The sequence below is a fragment of the Benincasa hispida genome, chromosome 4 (assembly GCF_027475165.1).
Source record: "Benincasa hispida cultivar pf3 chromosome 4, pf3_genome.v1.1, whole genome shotgun sequence".
NCBI lineage: Eukaryota > Viridiplantae > Streptophyta > Magnoliopsida > Cucurbitales > Cucurbitaceae > Benincasa > Benincasa hispida.
The window spans coordinates 26,217,122-26,239,093 of NC_143481.1; the positions used below are offsets into that span (position 1 = coordinate 26,217,122).

At 35.5% G+C, this 21,972-nt stretch overlaps 1 protein-coding gene across 3 annotated transcripts; it reads right to left on the reverse strand.

Annotated features, from left to right (window-relative positions):
• Nucleotides 1-6,865: 6,865 nt before the first annotated feature.
• Nucleotides 6,866-21,597, reverse strand: LOC150036601 (ubiquitin carboxyl-terminal hydrolase 26-like). 3 transcript variants are annotated; one of them, XM_090313038.1, is made up of 15 exons: nt 21,290-21,597; nt 20,354-20,451; nt 19,673-20,223; nt 18,383-18,638; nt 17,363-18,117; nt 16,898-17,006; nt 16,542-16,720; nt 14,897-15,181; nt 14,615-14,822; nt 13,884-13,952; nt 12,019-12,246; nt 10,387-10,650; nt 9,490-9,631; nt 8,637-8,833; nt 6,866-7,230 (listed from the first exon to the last, which is right to left on the reverse strand). In XM_090313038.1, exons 3-14 carry the CDS (start codon nt 20,215-20,217, stop codon nt 8,739-8,741), a joined length of 3,135 nt encoding a protein of 1,044 aa, XP_090169164.1. In that variant the 5' UTR covers nt 20,218-20,223; nt 20,354-20,451; nt 21,290-21,597; the 3' UTR covers nt 6,866-7,230; nt 8,637-8,738. The 3 variants fall into 3 exon arrangements, with proteins under 3 accessions (XP_090169164.1, XP_090169165.1, XP_090169163.1); XM_090313039.1 differs by having other exon boundaries at nt 12,019-12,221; nt 19,673-20,269; XM_090313037.1 differs by having other exon boundaries at nt 19,673-20,269.
• Between the last annotated feature and the right edge of the window lie 375 nt (nt 21,598-21,972).

Below are 21,972 nucleotides of genomic sequence, written 5' to 3' on the forward strand. Positions count from 1 at the left end.
AGAATGTACTAACTCAATAGGCTCCTTGGCTCTATAACCTTTTCCAGTAAAAGTTCGTTTAGTCATCTTATCCACAAGGCAAGATTCGCACACTAGTAAAGAATTTTATTCTAACTCACTTAGAAGTTCACTCTACACCAATCTCTTAATCCTATTGAGATTGATGTGCTCTAAACGAAGATGCCAAAGTTGAGTTACGATAGTTCTAAATAATTCAGTATTATGGAGGGAATCGATGGCTAACGGCCTTAGCACATATAAATTCAATTCAAAATTTGTTGTGCAAATAAAAACACCATCTTTATAAATAAACACTTTATCCACATTAAAAGAGATAGTATATTTACATTGCAATAAACACTTTACAGAAATGAGGTTCCTTTTTAGTTCGAGAACAATATATACATCATTTAAAATAAGAAACCTATTCTATAAAGCTAACTGGAGTCCTCCCACCGCCACAGCTGAGACGACATGCCCGGTGCCTACTCGCATCATCATTTCACCAGCCTTCAGCTGTCGCCAAGATCTAATCCCTAAAAAAGAAGAACAAACATGGTTAGTGGCGCTCAATCAATTATCCAGGCTGAATCATAATTCTCCACTAAACAAGTTTCAAAAACAAATAAATCACATTTACCTTTATCGGGCTTGGCCTTAGCCTTGGCTGCTTTCTTCTCTTTCAGATACCGAAGACAGTTCCTCTTCCAGTGTCCATCTTGGTTGCAATGGAAAGGCTTTCCCTTAGCAACCTGTGGACGCCTCCTTGGGGCGATAGGAGGTGGGTTAGCAGGTGCCTTCCCTGTTCCCTTACCACCCTCCTTCTTCTTCCCCTTTGCAGAGTTAGAAGTAGAAGGTATAGACTTCATTCCTGAGGTCGAATCTCTATGGAACGTCCTAGAGGATGAAGCAACATTTGCCTCACCCTTGTTCTTCTCCTTACTTTTCAGTAAAGATTGGTAGGTCTGCAACTCGTTGAGGAGAGTTGTAAGGTTATATTTCACTTTGTTAAGAATCACATTGCTAACAAAGTGCAGGAAGCTCTCCGGCAAAGAATGCAAGATTATGCTAACCTGGCTGCCCACATCGATGGTAGACCCATTCAACTCCGCCACATTAAAATGGACCATCATGTTAAGCACATGTTCACGAACAGAGGTGCCTTCTTTCATTTTGGAGTTGAATATATATTTAAGAGCTTCATGTATAAGCTGTTCAGATGGTTATCCAAACATTCCCTGCAGGGACCATGATCTCACACGCTGAGACCATAGGCTCGTGTTTCTTAGCCAAGATTTCAGAAAGACTTGCCGAGATGTAGGCTCGGGCCTTCTCATTCGCCTTTGTCCATCGCTCGTATGCCTCTCGAACATTTTGAGTGACATTTGGAGTTGAAGTAGAAGGACAGACCTCAGTGAGAGCGAACATGAGATCCTCGATGATTAGGAACGTCGTGATCATATGTTTCCATGTTGGGAAATTAATTTTTCGGCACTTAACAAAGCCAATGTAGCCGTTGCCATTTTGAAAAAGAGTTGTTTCTTAAAATACGAACAAACCTTTATTAGATTTTACTAAACCACTTTTAAACCAATCAGTTTTGCAAAATAGTTCAAAGTACCCTAAGTTATAGACTTCTATTTTGCAATGATGCCCCAGTGAGACAGGACAAACGTCATCGATGGGGTGATCAGATGCTCATTCGCTGGGATGAGACATTCTCAACCATTAGGCAGAACCAACTCTTGAAATTGAACCTAATAGCCACCATTTTTCGGTCCAGAACTGTTAACCTTTAACAATTCCGTGTAAATGTGGCCCCTCGCTTTCGGTGCCAGAGTCCCATCCTAATGAGCCCACCGTAGGGAAGAAGCATATTAGGACAAAAGACTAAGTTACCTTATCCTCTTACAGGAGATCAAATAAAGAAATGCGTAAAACTACCATCCTTTAGGGGGACACTCCCAGGGTGCCTCGAGGCGATATGTAGTAACTTTATTCAACCTAATGAGGGAGACCGGGGGATATGCTATCGCACTTCCCGCTCCCACTTACTATGAACGCTCTCTCCATTCACCTTGATATTGACCTACCCAAACACCATCCGTTAGGAGGACATGCCAAAGGTGCCTCGAGGCCGAGGGTAGATCTCACGGTGTGAACTATTTAGGAGAAACGTGAAATGTTTAAGTAAAGCATCTTATGCCTCATGTACCTCCCACTAAATGTTCTACCTAGGGATTCATTAACCTAGACAATTCGGCTACTGATTCTAGTCTAAGTCATCTTTTTAAACTCTGCTCATAAACATCGTTTGTCTATGAAATATAAACAAGTTCAAGTAGTCACATTTAAACACTTTAATGGATTGTCCTTAACTTGCATGCATGCATCAAATCTATCCAATTCACCTTTTCAGGTAAGTTCCCAAGTAGGGGTGTTACGTTTCCGTCAACTTAAATACCCCAGCCTAGATAGAACCCGCCTTAGACAAAAGGTCCCTTATAGATAGATTTGCTACACTTTAACCTTTTATTAGTCAATTTAATCCTATTAAACTGAGTAAAAAATTAAGGTCTTAGGGTTGCTAATTATATTAGAATCGTGATTTTAGGTCTACGTGATCCAAGTTTTAAACATTTTAAAACATGAATTAAACCTATGTGAGCATGCATGTCTTTCTTATTTCTTTTAGTTCTAATTTCTCTTTAACTTTTAAAAAGAAACAACTAAAAAACATTGTGCACAAGAGGTGTTTATAACAATTATAAAGTAACCTATGTGTCATGCTTTATGCAATGTCCGGACATTACTATACATAACTTTTATATAAAGCGGAATAACCAAGAAAACATGCTATCATTCACCCTTATACTATAACAATTATAATATAAAGATGATGCATGTTAATGCTTTTTATGCATGCATAAATATAACTTTTATATTATATGATGCATGAACATACTTTTACATAATTAAATCACGCGTCTCTAAATTATAACAATTACAATAAAGAGATGATGCATGACTAATGCATAATCTAAGGTGAGAATTACTATATGTGCATACCATATGACATATTATAAACATACATCGCATGTAATTAATAAAGGATTAATGGACCGAGATGAGCCTTTACAAAAATTGGAATGAAATAACCCTATCTATTACATTTTTCATCGAGCGAACTAGTTCACAGGCGAACCGGGTCTTGAACCGCCAGGAGGAATCCATCGTGTAGTAAACGCTAAAGGTAGACGATCGCCCAGTGCACACTAGACGATAGATGCATAAGCTAAACGATCGCTAGACAACAACAAGGTTGCGAAGCCTGATCATCTAGGCAATCGCTTAACGCGGCGACAAGTAAACGATTTACCTTGTGTTACTAAGTGATCGTTTAGTCAGTTACTAAGCGATGAAGCTTGCTGAGTTAAACGATCGTCTAGTACACGTGCGCGTTAAACGATATGTGAGTATCCCATCGTCTACACAAACCGATACTCAGCGATCACTTACCCCATCGTCTACATGATACGATCAACCCTTGATCATCTCCTTCCTCGAAGAACTGCAACGCTTGCTCCGATCTTCTTCACAAACGACTCAAGACTCAAACAAACTTTAAATTACAGACTCGATAACGATTATTAATCATAAAAAACTCAAGGGCCTTTACAAACAACTGCAAATGTAAAAGAATTAAATCAAAATGAGGCTTACATCCACGAAAACATCCATTAATCCGCACATCCATAACAATTTAACAAATTTAAACAGAGCAGATATGCACCCACCAAGAATGTATATGTAATTTGTTGCAACAATGAAATTGGAATATCAGAACTTGGCTCTGATACCAATTGAAGGATCTTTTAACAAAGAGCATCCATGAGCGCGTTTGGATCTTTCCGATTTCACCATGACCGAAATACAACATATACATTCTAACATACAGTTATGCAAACAAACAGTAATTAACAGCATGCTTTGAACACTAAAGAATAAGGGAAAGAGTTCTCATACCAATTGAAGATGCTTTTCAAGCTTTGGAACTCAGATGCAGCAGAAGACCTCTACGCGATCTCTATTGCCCAGCAAACAAGTCATTTGCAGCAGCAAAAACTATCACAAACAAGTGAATGCAGTAGGGACGACACCACCAACAGGAGCCCTTGATATTCTTGGAGTGAGAATCAAAAGTGTGGTCTTTGGTGAGTTTGGTAGAGGTAGGAGGAAGAACAAATCGTGTAGACGATAAGCAAGTGGGAGAAAAAAGGAAGCTATCGTATAGCTAAATGCTTATCGTTTAGAAGAAGCTACACAATCATGTAGGTTTTACTAAGCGATTGTTTAGAAAAAGGTGGACAATCGTTTAGAAAAACACGACACATTATGTAATCGTTTAGGAAAGCTAAGCGATCGTTTAGGCACGAGGTGTGCGATCGTTTAGGCGCTGAGCGACTATCGTATAGGCTCTCGACTTATGCGATTGCTTACGTTTCCACACCGATGCCAAATTTTTCGAACTTTTGTAAAATGAAACTAATTGTCATTTTATTCTTCGGTTTCCATAACCGAAGCGGCTGCTCCCACTAACGCACATCTGAGAGAAATTTTAGGCCAATGATCATATAATTAACTAATTTAATAATTAATAAATATAATCATATTATATTCTTATCCTATAGTTTGATATCACATATCTACTATAGTAATTTCTCCTTTACTTGATATAAATCATATTTATATCTACTTTCTTCCAAAATAATATATCTCATACATTTAGCCAATTATATCATATATAATTAACCAGTCCAATTATATCATATATAATCGAACTTCCTCTTGTCAATTTGAACATTTCAAATTAACTCAAATACTGATTCTCGACTTTATACAAGCTACCTAGGGGACCTAATGGACCTGTGGCTCGAAGCTCCAACGATTCGTGAATAGCTGACTAAACTCTTTAGCCACGAGAACTACCATCCATTAACTGTCAGGCATTCCACTAAAGACCAACAGTTGAACTCTTCTTACCACAGATATATTTCTGTGTCCATCGGATATAACCAATCATGAGTACGATGACCCTTCACAGATGCTCGTAAGTACAACTGGGTCAATTTACCGTTTTTCCCCTGTAGTTACATCTCACTCCTTAAGTACCACTGATTCCTCTAATGAACAATACAATATAGTCCAACTATGTGTGAACACCTCTCGGGCCAAGAGAAGGTGTGTAGCGTCACATCATTCAAGCCCTGGAATCAGCCCTTAAGGGAGTTATCTATCTATTTACCCTGCTTTGGGGAAGGAGTGAATTCCTTGTGTAGCTGAGTTCCCAGCTCTCAAATCAGATGAATCCCCAAAATGGTAAGTTTGAATCGGCGACCTAACCACTCGCACCCATACAAATCAAAGGACTGCCTTCCATGGCAGGAGTTCCCAACTCACTCAAGATTAAAGTCATGTTACCTATGGTCATCCTAGTCATCCTAGTGAAGTGAAGTCTCTGTCATGAACGGTGTTATATAATGACTTTGGTGAAAACATATATTCTTAATAAAGAAGTTAATTTGAATCTCCACTATATAGTTAAATTATAATTTATAAGGATTCCAAAGATAAGTAATGTGTCTAATTTCGTCCAACAAATATTTATAATCTTTTCTATAAACTACAAGCCACAAAAGTTATTGTGAAAAATTAAATCCTTATAATATTTTCTATACTATACAGGTCGATGACAAACGTTGTTGTAAACAAATTAAAGTGTGTTGATTAAAATTTAAATTTAAAAGGTGTGTTGATTGAAATTATAATTGATTCTCAATCTGCTTTCATTTTTGGAGTTCTTGCAAATCTTAAGTTTGACACAAATAAGGTCTAAGATTGTGTTGAATGAGAATTTTCCAAAAAAATGTGTATATAATTTTTATTAGTATTGCAACCAAAAAAATTTGTCATTAAAGTCACTTTTAGGAACTATAAATGGACATCGAGTAAATAATGTTAACTCAATGTTTGAAAATAGGAAAATAAATGTTCAAGAGATTAGCATCTTACCATTTTGTTAAACAGAATTTTGGATAACTAATATGAAGATGCTGAACCTAACTCAACCTACATATTTCATAAATTCACCACCAAAAATCAGTCTAAAAGAAATACTTCAACTCTAACCAATAAATATTCATAAGCTTTATATTACAACTTTCAATATCAAGATAGGGTTAATAAACTCCTCATGAAGCAAAAAGATGAATATCATTCTTCAATTGTCAAATTGGATTGGGGATATTGTTTGAGATATAATGGTATATACTGTTAAATATCTAATATGTTTCAGTTATGCCCATGAAGTTTAAAACCATCATATCTTCATATGGTCTCTTTTAAGTGTACTGGATCTACAGTTCCTCTCTCTTCTTCCTTCCCACTGACATTATTTAGAGAAACATGTTGAATTTAATCACTCAACCAAATTCAAGATGTTCCTTTCTTGACATTAAAATTGTGATCATTTTTGGAAGAACTGGGCTTGATGGTTAGAACTAGTCCCAACCTCATTTTCCCATTGAAATAATGCTTTAAAATCTAACTTAAGTTCATGTTTTTCTTTTCAACAAAGAATGCATCCACCCTAAAGTCCACAGACAGAATCTAACCAGGAGTTCATGATTTTCAATCAACATGATTCAACATGCCTTTAATCATTAAAACTAAATATCACATTCTAGAACTCAGCTCTTCAGATCACATTAATAAGCATAATTTAAATCTCTTAAAAGTTGAAGCGCACCTGAAAGAAAATCTTTGTCCGTGTCAGGAAGGTCAGATCAGGTGAGACGGAAACAACTACAAAGCAATGGTCCTTATCTTATTCTCTCCTGATATCTAGCAGAAGAAAGACAGACTTGTACACTGTAATATTGCATCATTACCACTAAAACATTTTATACATCATGTAAAGGAGCAATCAGCAAATTCAAATGTCCTTGACATTTTAAACATGATATACAGCCAACGTATGTGAAGAAGGAAAAACTAATGACTAGCTCTGTGGTTGAGGCTCAATCAAAATCTGCAGCATAATTTTACATTCTGTCTTCCGTAACATCGTCCAAGCAAATCCCAAACCAATTTATCCCACAGTCCATTTTATGGCTCCCTTCTCTGATTACAGAAAACACAGAGTTCCTCTATCCAATTCACAAGCTGTTTCTGAAAATGGTAGCAGACTCTTAAAAGGTAAATACATAAGCAGTTTGCAATATGAACGACACAACTAACTGACTCAATAACAAATGTTTTGCAAGATTTATGCATAGATACAATGCAACGTGTTAAAAGAATAGAGTGGACTGGAAATTTAAGCATTTCGGTTCAACCAATACATGAAGTGCAATTCATCCAACAAAAAGTGAATGTTAAAGGCATAAGCTTTGACAGAATATGACTAGAAATAAATGCAAGGAGATTATAAGATCTACACGCAAATACAGGGCAGACAAGACTTTACCTTTTGCATAGAAAACCTTCACATGGAGGTTTTAGTAAGGTCCAATATAAACGAAAAGAGATTCAAATATTTTAAGTATTAGGAATATTAAGAATTTAAACGTAAAATGAAAATTGCTTTTATTTTTCACTATTGCAACACAAGACAATGGAGTTCAAAAAGGCTATTAGTTATGATTTGGTCACAACTTGAATAAGCCTTTTTTTTTTGTGGATCAAACAAGGTTATATTACAAATTCAGTCTCCACATATAAAGTTGTCTAATAGTCTTGAACTTCAAAAAGTGTTGATAGATTCACTGAACTTTGAATTCTGTATCCAATAGATCTCTCAATTTTAAAAGTGTCTACTGGTCCTTAACTTTCAAGTTGGTGTTCAATAGATCTCTTAACTTTCAATTTTAGGTCTAATAGATCAGTGACCTATTTATCGTTTATTTAAATTTGCAGACATACCAAACACAATTTAATGTTTAGGATCCAATTAGACATAAAATTCAATTTTGTATTGATTAGATGAAATTAATTAATTTATTAAAAGATGTGAATAATGTCAAGGGCCTATTACACAAAATTGAAAGTTGACTATCAGATACATAATTAAAAGTTCAAAGATCTATTAGACACTTTTTAAAGTTTATGAACGAAATCAAGTTCAAGGACTAGACTAAATATGTAATTCAACCATCAAATAATCTCCAGACTTCATCATGTTCATCTCGTTTGAGCAGAAATCATTATTACACCATGATACACCAAGGTCCATTAACCAATCCTTGAGAATCTAGATATTCTATAATAGCAGCAGAAGCTTTTACGACAAAATTCTTTCTTTAGATGAGAAATCATATATTCGGAAAATAAAAAGATCATGGAACAGCCTAAAAGCCAAGGGTTTGCCACCCCCGCCAAGAAAAACACCTAATACAAAAAAGGCTTCCAATCTAGGCAGACCAAAACAAACTGTGGTTTCCATGAGAAGAAAAAAAGGAAAAAAAATCTGTGGGTTCCATCCATGTGGTTTTCAGCAACTGTGACAAGATTCACTAGCACAATAAAAAATCTAGAAATGGCAAGACTTGAAAAGAGACAATAAAGGTGCAACTTACATCAAAATGCTGAGCATAGGGCAATAGTTTTTTCCCTCATTATGAACATCTACAAAATTTTGTAAATACAGGCAGCAGGAGCCCCTCATGTTTCAATGCTTATTAAACAACTTCAGATGAAACATTAGCAGCCAAAAGCGTTCCACGAAACCCTTCCTCAGTATGTTGCACGTTCATTTTGGGATCAGAAAGCTCATCTGTCCATGACAACAATCATACAAGTCAAGAACATTAATGATCAATTTTTTAAAGATATAGCTCCAAAATTATTGAAAACCTATGAGAATGCTAAGAAAGCTGTAAAATACAATGCCATGATTCCAGGCATGGATGGCAGTAAAACGTATTACTTTGTTAGAAGATCATGGTTCGCTGCAGTAACAGACTTGGACAAAATAACAGTCACTCACTGTCTACAGTAAGCCATCAATGCCCCAAAAAAAATCTATAAATGCAGATGCTTCCACTTACATAATTGTGATGATTGATGAAACTAGATTAAGAGAGGCATGTTATATCATTGATGGGTCCTCGGTGAATAGAGCTTATCCAAGAATTCAGTGAGCAGGCAACATACAGAGTTAGTATATCTAAGTGCACCTAAATGAAGAGCACTTCATGACAATGGCCAACCCCAAATCTGGATTTATTACCATTACACCTTTCCCTTCCCATAGGAATGTTTGTTTCTAAGTTATTTTTCAGTTTATTATTTTCCCTTGTTTCCGTGGTACATAAATACTGAAAAATATCACTTCAAACCACATCAAAACAAAAGGAGAAGAAGTTGCATGATTTGACTGATGTTTTTCAACTTGAATTATACAACTTTGAGCAAATAAAATGTGATTACCAGCAATATCTCGATGCTCATGAATCTCAGAATCCATTACCCATAGTTTGTCTCCAGGAAATATATTCTTGTCCGCCAAAGTATCAGTTTCTCCATCAATTATCCTATTACCTTTGCGAAGTATCTGGTTTTCCTTCACAACCTGCAGAAATCAGTTTTCTACTTGAATTCAAAACATAAAACATAATAATTATTTTTCCATTTTTAGTTGGTACATATTTTCAACTTCTTTTTTGAATCATGAAAAGTTACAATATAAACGTAACAGACTGCCTTCAGAGGTTTCCAAAAAGACATCCTGAATAGTATTAATTACATTAGGGGAATTAGTATTAGAAAGAGCACTCCAAGAAGTTGCATTATTGCTCATAATCAGGATTGTTTAACTTTAGTTGTTGGGTTGGGAAATTTTTCCAAAACTTGGTTCACCAAAATGCAAGTTCAAAGAGGGGGAAAAAAAAAAGAAGAAGAAGAAGAAAAAAGAAGAAAAAACGAACAAACAGGAGGGAGGGAGTGGTTCTCCAGACCTACAGTAACTGCCTATGTACGGGAAAAAATCTAAGTTTTCCCCACATAAATGTCTTAAAAGATCGAAAAAAGTAGACTATCTCTGGTTCTGTAGGATTATCATTGAGGACCTCGTGTATCTTTAGTCATAGGGCTCACCTCTCAAGACCCTTGCTTTTCTGTCAGACACTCGGAGTGTATTCTAAACTACTTGACTTTCAGCTTATTTCCAAATCAAAGCTACTTGCTCTAAACATGTGAATCAACATCAAATAAAACATAAATAAATAAATTAAATATTTAAGCACACTATTCAAGCATGGAGCATGAGAAATAGTTTCAGCAAAGCAATTCACAATCACTATATGGCATCTGTTCTGTAAAGCTTACCCCAAAACATTCCCATATCATCATTTTTAACTGGTACACTGATGTCGAACCAGAAACTTTCAGATTCACAAAATTCCCTGAATTTGTCTTCCTTGCACGCTTTGAGATTCGGCGATCTGGATCAACAGTAGACTCGGGGGCTTCCAAAATTGATTTTGGAGCTTCCTTCCCACGGGAAAAATATACACAAATATCCTCTCCAGTATAATTTAGTTTCTGCATTAGCTCGCAGCTTTCTCGTTCTCCTATACATTCTTCACATATCTGCTCCATCGACAGACCATTCAGGACCAATGAAGCAAGCAAGATTTTTAGTATTAAGACAAGAAGTTACATATCACAAGTTAGTTGAGAAATTCAACCCATTTCATATCTAATCCATAACAATTTTCTTTCTTTAAAACCTATCAATATATAATTAATAGATGATATGTATTGAGAGAAACAGAAAACTTCTTCTTAAGGTCAAAGAACTTCTTCTTAAGGTCAAAGAAAGGGGAACAGATCATATTATGTATTTACTTCAAGCTTTATTTAGTATCTAGCCATTAGTTTGTAATTCAATATGCAAAGGTAAGAGAATTTGACCATATGATCAATTGCCTTTGCCACTACTTCTTTAAAGATAAAAACCGATCTACTAAGTAGTTTCTCGAGAACGTTAATAATGAAAGGATTAAAATATTGAATCTTGTGATTTCAGTGCTGCCACCAGGGGGAGAGCACCAACTCATTGTATAAGAACTGTTGGCAAAAAGGATAGGGGAGGCAAGAAAGCTCCTCGACCAAAATGGTTATACAAATCTTTAACCATAAATTTTACATGCCATGGGATCCACCTCTCGGTTCCAAAAATTCTTTTCAGCCAAAAAAATGAAAATTTTCAGAAGGAAAGCTTCTAATGTGCTTGGCTAAGAAACTTCTATGAGATATTTGGTTGTAGTAATTGAAAAACTTTTTGAAATGTTTTAAGAAGCCTAAATTAATTTTTGTAGTTTGTTTGTTTAATAATTTCTTCTTAGTGTTTTCTCTCTAAAGCTATAGCAAATATTTCCTCCACCTGTTCAACATGAATTGAAGAGTTATTCATGAACTCCTTAGGCCCAGGGCTTGGAGGATATCTCATCATCTCTCCCTTCTGTATATTTCATTTTGTTTGATGAAAAGCTTATCTTTTATTAACAAATATTACAATTAAGGGGCTCAAGGGGTCGATGGAGGAGCTATTCTTCCATTTGCCCCTTCATAGGAAAGAGTTGTTTTTGTGGCAGGTTGGGAAGGAGTTGTTTCTGTGGCAGGTTGGAGTGTGCTGTCTTGTGGGGCTTGTGGAGCAAGAGAAACAATCAAATTTTCATGGGTAGGGGAGATTTCCAAATGTGATGTTTGGTCCTTTTTAGATCTCTTGACCTCAGTGTCTAGATTTTTTTTTTTTTTTTGTAATTATTACTCGTTAAGTCTTATTTTACTTGATTGGAGCCTTTTCTTGTAGTTGACTCCCTTTCTGAGGGCTTTTTCCATTTTTATAAGCCTGTGTCTGCTTTAATATTTTTCTCAACGAAAGTCGAGTATTGTATTGCAATTAAATAATAATAATAAAGAGAGAAAAAAAAGTCCTAGAAAATGGAAGATTACCTCAGGATCGGTCTTAAGTAGAAATTGTTTGAAGTCCCCATTGTTAACTTCATCATTGGAACAGAGATCCTCTTCAGTCATTGTCTTCTCTTTGGAGGATCCATCCATATCATTCCCTACACAGCTACTTGACTCAACCACGGCAGAGATGCCGCATGCCTCACTACCTTCCCACTCTTCACAGAAAAACTTCCAGTCGTTCTCTGAAATGATTGTTAAAACATCTGCCTAAAATTGAGGGAACAAAAAAGAAAGACGTAAAAAAATATGAAATGTAAAGGGAAAGGATTGGTTTTAAATTCATAAGATTTATAGTCACATGATTGACCATGAATGAGAGTAAATTTCAGAAATTGTGTAAAAGAAGTTGCAGTGTATGATTTGAGAAAAGGAAAAAAAAAATCAATTTTGACACCAAAACTTGTCGAGTTCTATCTTAAATCTTCAACTTTAAAGAGTGTTGCAATTGACTCTTTGACGAGTTCTTGCTTCAAGTACCGTAAAGAAAAGTTCTCTTATATGTTCAATGAACTTTAACACTTATATACATTATGAAATTAATAAAATTTTAGGGAAGAATGGGATAAGAGCCCTTTTTTTGTTGCCAAAATTTATGAATTTTGGCAAAGTTACTTAATGGTTAATTCGTGTATGGGTCAAAGTTTTTTTTGTGCAAAACTTTATTTTACTAAAAGTAATGAGTTTATAAAGATTCTTTCACTATTTTTGTCAAAATTAGTGGGCACGTTAGCAAATTTTGAAAAATGGGTAAAAATTTCAACACTTGTTTAAATTTAGGGGTCCAATTTGATTGAATTGAAAGTTTAGGGTGGTCCAAATTGATACAACCTAACAAGTGTCAAAAATTAATTTTTTCCCCTCAAAACAGAAAAATATTTAAAACATTAAAATAATAAAGAAAAAGTAAAAATAAAAGAACTCGAACATTATAAAACAACATTTCCAAATGATTAATAATAACTGAACTCAGAACTATGTGGTGTCTATGTAATCAAATAATTTTCGAAGACCCTATGGCTCAACATGACCAAAGCTTTTTAAAAAATAAAAAAATAAAAACAAAGTTTTTATTATCAAAAGAAGTTTACAAAAAGGAGAGATGAGGTATACCCCGCATGACACACCAAATGGTTACAAAAAAGAAGTCCAACTGGTGACAATCTGAGAGTCGTTATAGTTCCAAAATAATTTAGAATCACTATACCAAGAAGAAGCAAGTATGACAAGATCTCAAAACACCACCCTATTGGACTCATGGTTGTTGAAGATTCTTGAGTTTCTTTCAAACCAAAGTCTCCAAAGGAGAGCAAACACCCCACTCCACTAAAGCATCTTTGCATGCCCTTTAAAGGGCGTACGACCAATGAGCTGAGGAACAGCTTCCAATGCTCTAATATGGAAACTCTGGTTGGAAAGGAATACTCATTTTTTCAACAACTCATAGGACTCTTTTGCCTCCCTGCTTTTTTTTTTTTTCTTTTTTTGGTATCGATAGTGTTCAGGCCAGCTTTTTTTTGCTTCCCTACTTCACTAGGATTCTTTCTGTAGATTTATATTTATATTGGTGTTGTTGTTTTAATATTTTCTCGATTAGTCTCTTTATACTTTTGATGACCAAGTGGAAGAGCTTTCTGTGACCCTCCCACGGGCTTGTGGGCTATTTTCTCTCTTTTTACCTTTCATTTATATATGATCTCATTTCTTCCCAAAAAAATAAGAAATAATATATATATAAAAGTAAAATAAAATAAATAATGTTGCAAGGAAAAAAGATTGTTCAAGAAATTTCTCTAAGATATAAAGAAAAGATATTGCATTCAAATAAACTTGTGCAGTATACTTACAGCGGACTTCTGCTGCACCGTACCACGTTTGCAGATCAGCTCAGGAGGTCTTTCAAGGAGGCGTGAATGCTGCATCCAGATGCATGTACATGAGTCAAATTAAAGCAATCATTCCAAAATTAGAAGAAAAACAATTCACACGAGCTCAAGCTAAGAGAGTAAAAGATCTGAAACATTGTATTTATAAAAACTATCTTGATTACTTTTTACTTGTACCAATAATTCGTAAATATATGAATCTTTATTATCTCCATGATTAATAGATTTATATGATAAAAGATTGTATATTTATATTTAATATTATCTTTTTTCATCAAATCCTCATTTTTGAGGATTGAATGCACCCCTATAGTCCCATATTTAATCATTCCTTTATGTCTTACATGAACATACTTTTTTATATACAATAATATTCTCTAATGTATCTTCGTTTCAGTTACCCCGGCAAAGGACCAAAAAATATTGAACGATCTAATATTAGAAGGGATATGAATATAATGAAATTCCTTGATTGGTTCTTAAGATAAATTATCATAAGATCAATAGAAAATATTTAGAACAATGCTTCACAATCATAGTCAAATTGAGCCAGAAGAATTTCCTTTCTTTAAGCTAAGGTATAAAAATTTGAATAATCAAATAACACCATGCATTCTGAATGCTGCCTAAAAATATTTTACTGGACGGACAATCAACAATCGAAAAAATATCAAGTCAGTAAGTCACATTACCTTTTCACACCTCAGAAAATTGATCACGCCATCCAAATTTTCAGGCTTCTCTACAAATGAAGCACTCTTTCCACTTGCATTGATGTAGTTTCTCCACTTTGAAAGCCATGACGTAGGCACCAAATAATACTTGCAAGGCAGAGAAAGTGGAATGAATTTTCCAACGGCTAATCTTTCGTGATTTTGTCGCTGTTTAAGCTTCACTCCTCTGAAAGATAAAACAGGTTAGGTCATTCTTCAAGCAAATCAACTAAAAAGTTCACTTGAACATAATGAAATGACCTTATAGAATCTTCCATAACTGCCACTTCAGATAATTCCTCACTGCACAGAGAACATTGTATTGCATCTGAGGGAAAAGTTGGAACCCCTGTAGGATCATCAGGTTTTACAGCTAATGCATCTTCATATATGAGAAGCCAGAGATCTTCTGGAACCAGCACTCGCTTAGCTCCAGCAGCTTGCTCTGGCAAAAGTTGTCCATGAGGACACTTGATTGAGGCCGTTGGTTCAGCATCAGCTTCAGAAGGAGCATCAAGAATTTTCCTTTTAACCCACTGTTGCAACCTACAAGTATGATAGAGAAGCATGAATGATATATATGGCTGAACAGTATTAACTCAGAGATCAAGGAAACTGCATAGAAGTTTTAGACACAGTAACAGACAAAAGCACTATGGAGGGAAGTGATTGTGGTGGCTCAATAGGGTTAAACTTTAGGTGACTGATGGTCTACTTCTTCACCTCCTCAATTTCTGTACAGGTCCTCAGATGGAGTATGGACATCTTCAAAATGAAGAGGCTCCTTGCTCACATAGTCAAATTGGTGGTGAGTAATGAAGATAATATTTATTTTGGGAGGATCTTTTGATTGGCGATGCCTATTTCTCTACCACTACCTAGAATTTATCCTTTTGATGAACAGCAAGAATCTCCAATCAGTCACGTCTGGAATACTGATTCTTCATTTTGGGGAGTCAAATCTCAATGGAAACTTGACAGAGAAGTTGCAAAGTGGTTTCCTCTAATGAAGATCGTGAACGCTTCTGTCTTCATCACTTTCAGTTTCAGGATTGAAGGCTTTGGCTCAAAAGACTCCACAGCTAATTCCAGTTGCAAGCCTATTACAACATAATCCAAAGTCGATTGTCAATTTTTTCAACAGGATTTGGACAAATTCCTATCCAGGGAAGGTCAAGATCTCGTATGAAAGCTTCTTTCGGATAGCACTAATACTCGTGATAAGGTGCCAATGTAAGAATACCAAAAGATCTCTCTCTCCAAACTGACATACTGTGCAATAAAACCAAAGAACTTAAGACCACCTTTCATCTTTTCTTTGATGGCTTCTAAATTATAGCACATATTTTTTATTCTTTCAATTGACACATGGTTATTCTCAGAAATATCATTAACTTACTGTATATATTGTTTTGATGATAAAACTTTCAAAGCTGAAGCCAAGACCATCTGGATGAATCCAAGTCATGTCCACTTCCTTTTGGATTTTATGTCTTTAAAGAAACCATAGAATTTGTTTACTGAGATGGTAGATTGTTTTCTGTTTTGAGGGATCGTATTGCTCTTTTTAACTCTTTCTTGATCCATCCAGACATTTTTGTAACCACAAATTTTCTTCTTCTCTCTCGGTTAATTGGAAGGTTTTAACTGCAGCTTCCAGAACTCAAGTTGAAGCTTTCGTCCACCCTATTTTGTTGCAATAGTTTCTTCCTCAAAATAAAGTAATACACAAGCTTTCAAGATAAAACAACTACAGTCGTGAGAACAGCAAAATTTCAGGTAAGAAATGAAATCAACATATAACAAGGCCACAGAAGTTCAACACTCAAGCAAGAAGCAAGTCCAATTTTTAAGAAGCATCACCAAAACAGCATGACAAGAGAACCCAAGAATTTTGAAACAATACCATGTCCTAGAAACAACATATGCTCCATTTGGATAATTGCCCGAAAGTGCACTTAATGCAATTTCTTTCATTGATATTCTTCGGTCTCTGTAGCTGTCAGCACAAACTACATTTCGAGCACCAGCAATAAGGCAATCCATACAGATATCTTCATTCGTCAGTTTCGGGCCCCCATCATACTAAATTTTACAAGAATGCAAAAATATTAGTCAGCCATATGAAAAAAAATGAATTCAGTGCTAAAAAGAACATCAAGAACAATTTAAGTACCAAGAATCACACAAGGATGAAATCCTAATTCCAAGGAGAGATATACCAATGCGTCAAATTCTATATGGAACAATTGAAGCATATACCTTGGAGAATAGCTTATCCCAAGCCTTCATGGACAATCTCTTTATGGAGGTTACCTTTGACATTGGAACTTTTCCGTGCAAACACTGTATAGGTGAATTATCAAGAATGCTGCAAACCATAACAAAGTAAGGTGTAATAAATAAAAAGAAGCCAGATATCCCTGGGAGTTCTCAAGCAGTTGAATTGTCACAGAAAAAAAAATACAAAACCTTGAGGAGGCAATAATAGAAACATATGATTCCCATGCATTACTTATTTACAGCACTTAGCATCTCCCATACGGTTTTCTTTTTTTTATTTTTTATTTTATTTTTTATTTTTTATTTTTTTTGCAGTGCCCTTAACGATGGATTTAGCTGCCTAACTACTTTTTTATTAAAAAAGGGGGAGTGGAGGAGAAAGAAGCCCATAAACACACGATCATCAAGCAAGTGGAAAAGTAAATATATTATTTATGTACTTACGGTGGGGAGACCTTATCAGCCCATTGGCGAAGCCAGTCTATGGAAATCCAACAAAAAGGTTCCTCAAGTGAGTGAACAGGGGCTTCAGACAAAATTGATCGGACCTCTTGTCTCCGATCATTGATACAACCCAGTTCAACTTCCTTCTTTGATTCATATTCTTGGCAAGCTATAACATATGATTCATTTAAACTACTTATCTCATCACACAGATGTGATGGAAGAAACAGACCGTCCTGGAAATGAACCATGTTGCCTTCTACTTCTTTACTATTAACATTACAGTGAGTAACTCCATTTGTGGCCTTCCCCGTGCACCTTAAATTATACATCAGCATATAGGCATCATTAGATGAAAAGACATCAGTGGGACAAGGGACACCAGACTCTGTTGATTGCTGAAGAACCCCATTCGATGTATTCTCTTCAGCAGTAGCATTTACTTCTTCCTTGGAACCCAACGGAACAGCTAACTCAGTTCTAACAGATTTAGAATTAGCATTTGATGATTTTTCTCCAAATGGATGATGACCTAATTTGGAGACGTGTTCGTCATCAAATTCCCACCACTGCCCTGTAATTTCATCCTTGATGTGAGCTATGTAATGGCCACTGTTGACAGCAGTACCTTTATGAATCAGAACTGCTGACAAGTCATATATTGATTCAGACTGAGAAGACTCAGCTAGCCTCTCCCGCATATCCAACACTCCAGGAAAAGAAAGTGCAGATGTGATTTTCTTCTTTGTTGTAGTCTGCTGACACAAAGCAACGATAACGACCAAAAACGCAAAGGAAAAGTTAAAATGGAAATAAGCAAAAATCAACAATATGAAGCAAATATCATTAGTCAGATCTTTTATTAACATATCACAATTTTGAAAACCAACGAGGAAGTTCAATAAATGGTCTATATTTGACAGAATGAATCAACGTGAAAACACACATTATCTGGTGATTACTTCTCAAATGACATTTAGCTACTGACAGCTAATTAAGAGATGTGATGATTTTCAGTACCTTTGGAAGAAAAACACATCGCTTAAGCTGAAAATTTAGAACAGGGGGCAATGTACGTAGCTTGATACTGCGAGTGGCATTAACTCTGGATTTACATGACTCACAAAAGTATTGATTATCACCATGAAGCTCTTCCACACTAAGATAATCATTTAAACTTTCATTTAAACTTTTCAAGCCCAGAACATTCAACTCCAACTCATAGAAATCCTCCATTTTGGAAGAGGCTTCTGAATCTTTTCCGCACTGTGAGCACCTAAATATGAAGCCAAGATATCATTGTCAACTTAAACTTAAATCAAAGAAAACCAGTGAACAAACTTTTAGAGTTTTTTTTCCTTTTGATAAGAAAAAAAAGACCATATATTGAAGAAAATGCCATACAAAGAGGGGAGATGAGAAACAATTTGGGAGGTTCTTTTATTTCCCCTAGAAAGAAATGCATGAGAATCTAACTTCACCTTGTCCCCCAACCCTAGTCCTACCAACATAAACTAAAGAGATCCAAAAAAAGAGATTTCCATAATAAAAATAATAGTAAGCAGGTCTCTAGAGGAGAGAAAATTTTCAATTCAATAATATCACATCCTCCACTCATTTTTACTAATGATGTGATCAGGGGCACCATCATAACATGAACAACTACAACTAGTTCATCACCATGAAATGTTGGAGCCTCCTAAAATTCAGAATGGTTAGGAAACTGAAAGAAAGGACAATAAATCAATAAATCAATGCTTTGTGCATAAAATCAATCAGTAAATTTGGGGCATAGCTTCATAAGAGGCATAATAGACTTTAGACTCGCTGAACAGAGAATCAGCGACCAATAAATTGAAAATTGAAAGGAAGCAGTAGCTAGAATCCAAAGTGACCATATCCTTATCAAAATAAATAGGCACCAAGTGGTATATTTCAAACTAAAATCACTGGTTCAACCAACGATTCTAGCCAAAAACACACAACATAGATTTCTTACATGCATAGCTAACTAGATCAAAATAAAGAACTGACCATCAAATTAATCATACAATAGCGGAAGAAACAAATATGATACAGACTTACAGTGAACAATTAAACTTAATAGCATACAACAGTTTGAACTTGTCAAAATGGTACGTTATTCGAATATGGATAATTTACATGATGAAGGTACATAAGAGATATGAAAGAATCTATAATCAATCAATCAAAAAGTGAGAGAAAAGAGAGTTACAGTACAATAAAGCAATCAAAATATTAATTAGTAAAGTTATTCAACTAAACATTGGCAAAACAATTTCTACTTACGTAGTTACATGAGACACGCTTCCACGAAAAAGATCTTGAACGACAGTTTTTGCTTTAGAAACCTTTGAGTGACTCAAGCAATGCTCCAGTAGAGAAAGAAGCAAAGTCAGGAACTCATGACTATCCTGCTGGACTCCATTATCTAACTCCAATGTTTTTATGAAAGGGAATGAATCCACAAAAGCCATTTTACTGGCATGGAGGAGAGCAAAGAGTCGTACAAGCTGATCCAGAACTGGATTTTGTTTAAGAACATCTGACTCCACAGAAAATATGCCTTCCCTGAAGCACTTGTTCATGTATAGACACTGAAGGATGCTATTGGCATAGCATGTTGCACCAAGATTTGTAAGACCAGCAGGAAAGTCGGGAGAAGTCCGTTGATCCTTGGAAGGATCTGAACCAAGAGCCTGCACAATTTCTGAAATCTTTTGCCATAGTCCAACCTTCCGGCTCCCAGTAGGAGGTGGAATCAGCCCACAGAAACAATTTGGGTTATCCTTAGTATTCAACCGGCATCCTTGACAAACTGGCTTCCAGATCATATAGAGCTGGTTGATGTCATCGTTGGTTATTGTCCCAGATGAGTGAATTTTCCTGTAAATGATTTAGCTTGATTGAAAACTCCTTAATACAGGTTACAAATCCGTGCAACAAAATGGAAATCAAAATCATTATTACCTCAATAAATCAGAGCTGTTATCAGCATTATCCTCTTGTTTATGCCTTTTGTTCTTGCTACGTGTAGTCGGTCGGCTCATCTTGAAGAAAAACTAATTCTGAATACAAAAATAACACCATTTCAACTCGTTGTAGTATTCATAAAGTAGAATGACATCTACAACACATTCCGATTCACGACAACCAACAGGGGTGCCAAATATTGAACGTCCCAATGCTTTATATAAATATGGAAACTTATACAACCCACCAAACCAATCTTGGGCCGAAGTTATAAAGGAAATAAAATGTTAAAAATAAGAAGAAGAAGAAGAGAACTGCCAGCCATATTCCACTTCTACTGGCAAAAATAATCGTCCATGTCAAGTCACGAAATGTACTTTGAAATATATGATCATTTCACGAAGTTAATCAAAACTCTGCTAAAGAAAATAAAGAACACACAGGCTTAAGTTCCTTAACTAAGTCGACAGTCTTTCAATATTTCTAGAGACTCATAAGCATAACAAAATACATGATCTTCTAATTTCTTTAACTGGGGGAAAATCCTTTAGATAAATAACTTCCTTCAACCATGGATGTCCACTGTAACAAAATTAACAATGAAGGAGAAAAATGAAGCACCCACATAAACAAAACAAACCTACATCGAAATAGAGTCCTTATAAAGAACCCCCCATCCATCACCGAGTAAATTTCCCGAAAAAGTACAGATGAAGATAATTTCCATTGGCAAACACAACAACGCCCACAACATTCTGTAGTTCAAAATTAGGGGGGGAAATACGCAACAATCAAATGACATAGAAATTGACTAAAAAAAACGAATAGGGATTATTGCCCACGAAGAAAAACGAAACAAAACCCACAAAGAAAAAAAAAACAGTTACAATAAAAGAGTGAAAATTATCCTAAGAAAAAAGTTGAGGGGTTTACCAGGAAGTGGAGAAGCTTGGTGTGAGCTGAAGGTAGAAGAAGATCAAAGACAGAACGACATGAAATTAGGAGAAAAACAAGAGCTCTGTCCCGGTGATTGGAGATTGTGGGCAGCAATTGTTTCGATTAATCTGTGAAGAAGATATGTTGTGCCATTGTTTAGAGTGATTAAATTATGAGAGGAAAAAATAGTGAAGAGAAAGAAAAGAGAGAGGTTGCAGGGTCTGTAATGGGTGAAGGGTCAGACGGGTCAGAGGAACAGAACGGACTTCAGGAAGAGAGAGAGAGAGTTTGAGAGGGACAACTGTAAATTTATTTTCTATTTTCTATTTTCTTTTATAGACTTAAATTTCGGAGCCTTCGAAACATCGGGTCGGGTCGGGTCGGGTCGGACGCTTACCGTTTCACCGTCTTAATATTTTTCTTTTTTCTTTTTTCTTTTTTGTTACATATACGTCGGCTTTTGATTTCCAAATATAGAGAAATTTATCCAATCAAATTATGACGACATTATTTTATGTGTTTCTTATTTCACTTTTTTTGTTTTTTAGTTTAAGGGTTTATTTTTAAGTTCAACGAGAGTCGGAGAGGTCTTGAAACTCGAATCTTTTTTAGCTCCTAAATCAATTATATGTTCATGTTCATATTTTATTTGTAAATAAATAAATCGATAAATATTTGTT

Bases quoted from the DNA above. Each gene is read 5' to 3' on its own strand.
- LOC150036601 (XM_090313037.1), bottom strand. From the start codon at position 20,433: ATGAGCCGACCGACTACACGTAGCAAGAACAAAAGGCATAAACAAGAG. The intron at 18,118-18,382 runs GTACTGAAAATC...TTGTGTCAGCAG, and splicing joins GATGTGTTTTTCTTCCAAAG to ACTACAACAAAGAAGAAAAT. The intron at 14,823-14,896 runs GTCATTTCATTA...TTTATCTTTCAG, and splicing joins GTTATGGAAGATTCTATAAG to AGGAGTGAAGCTTAAACAGC.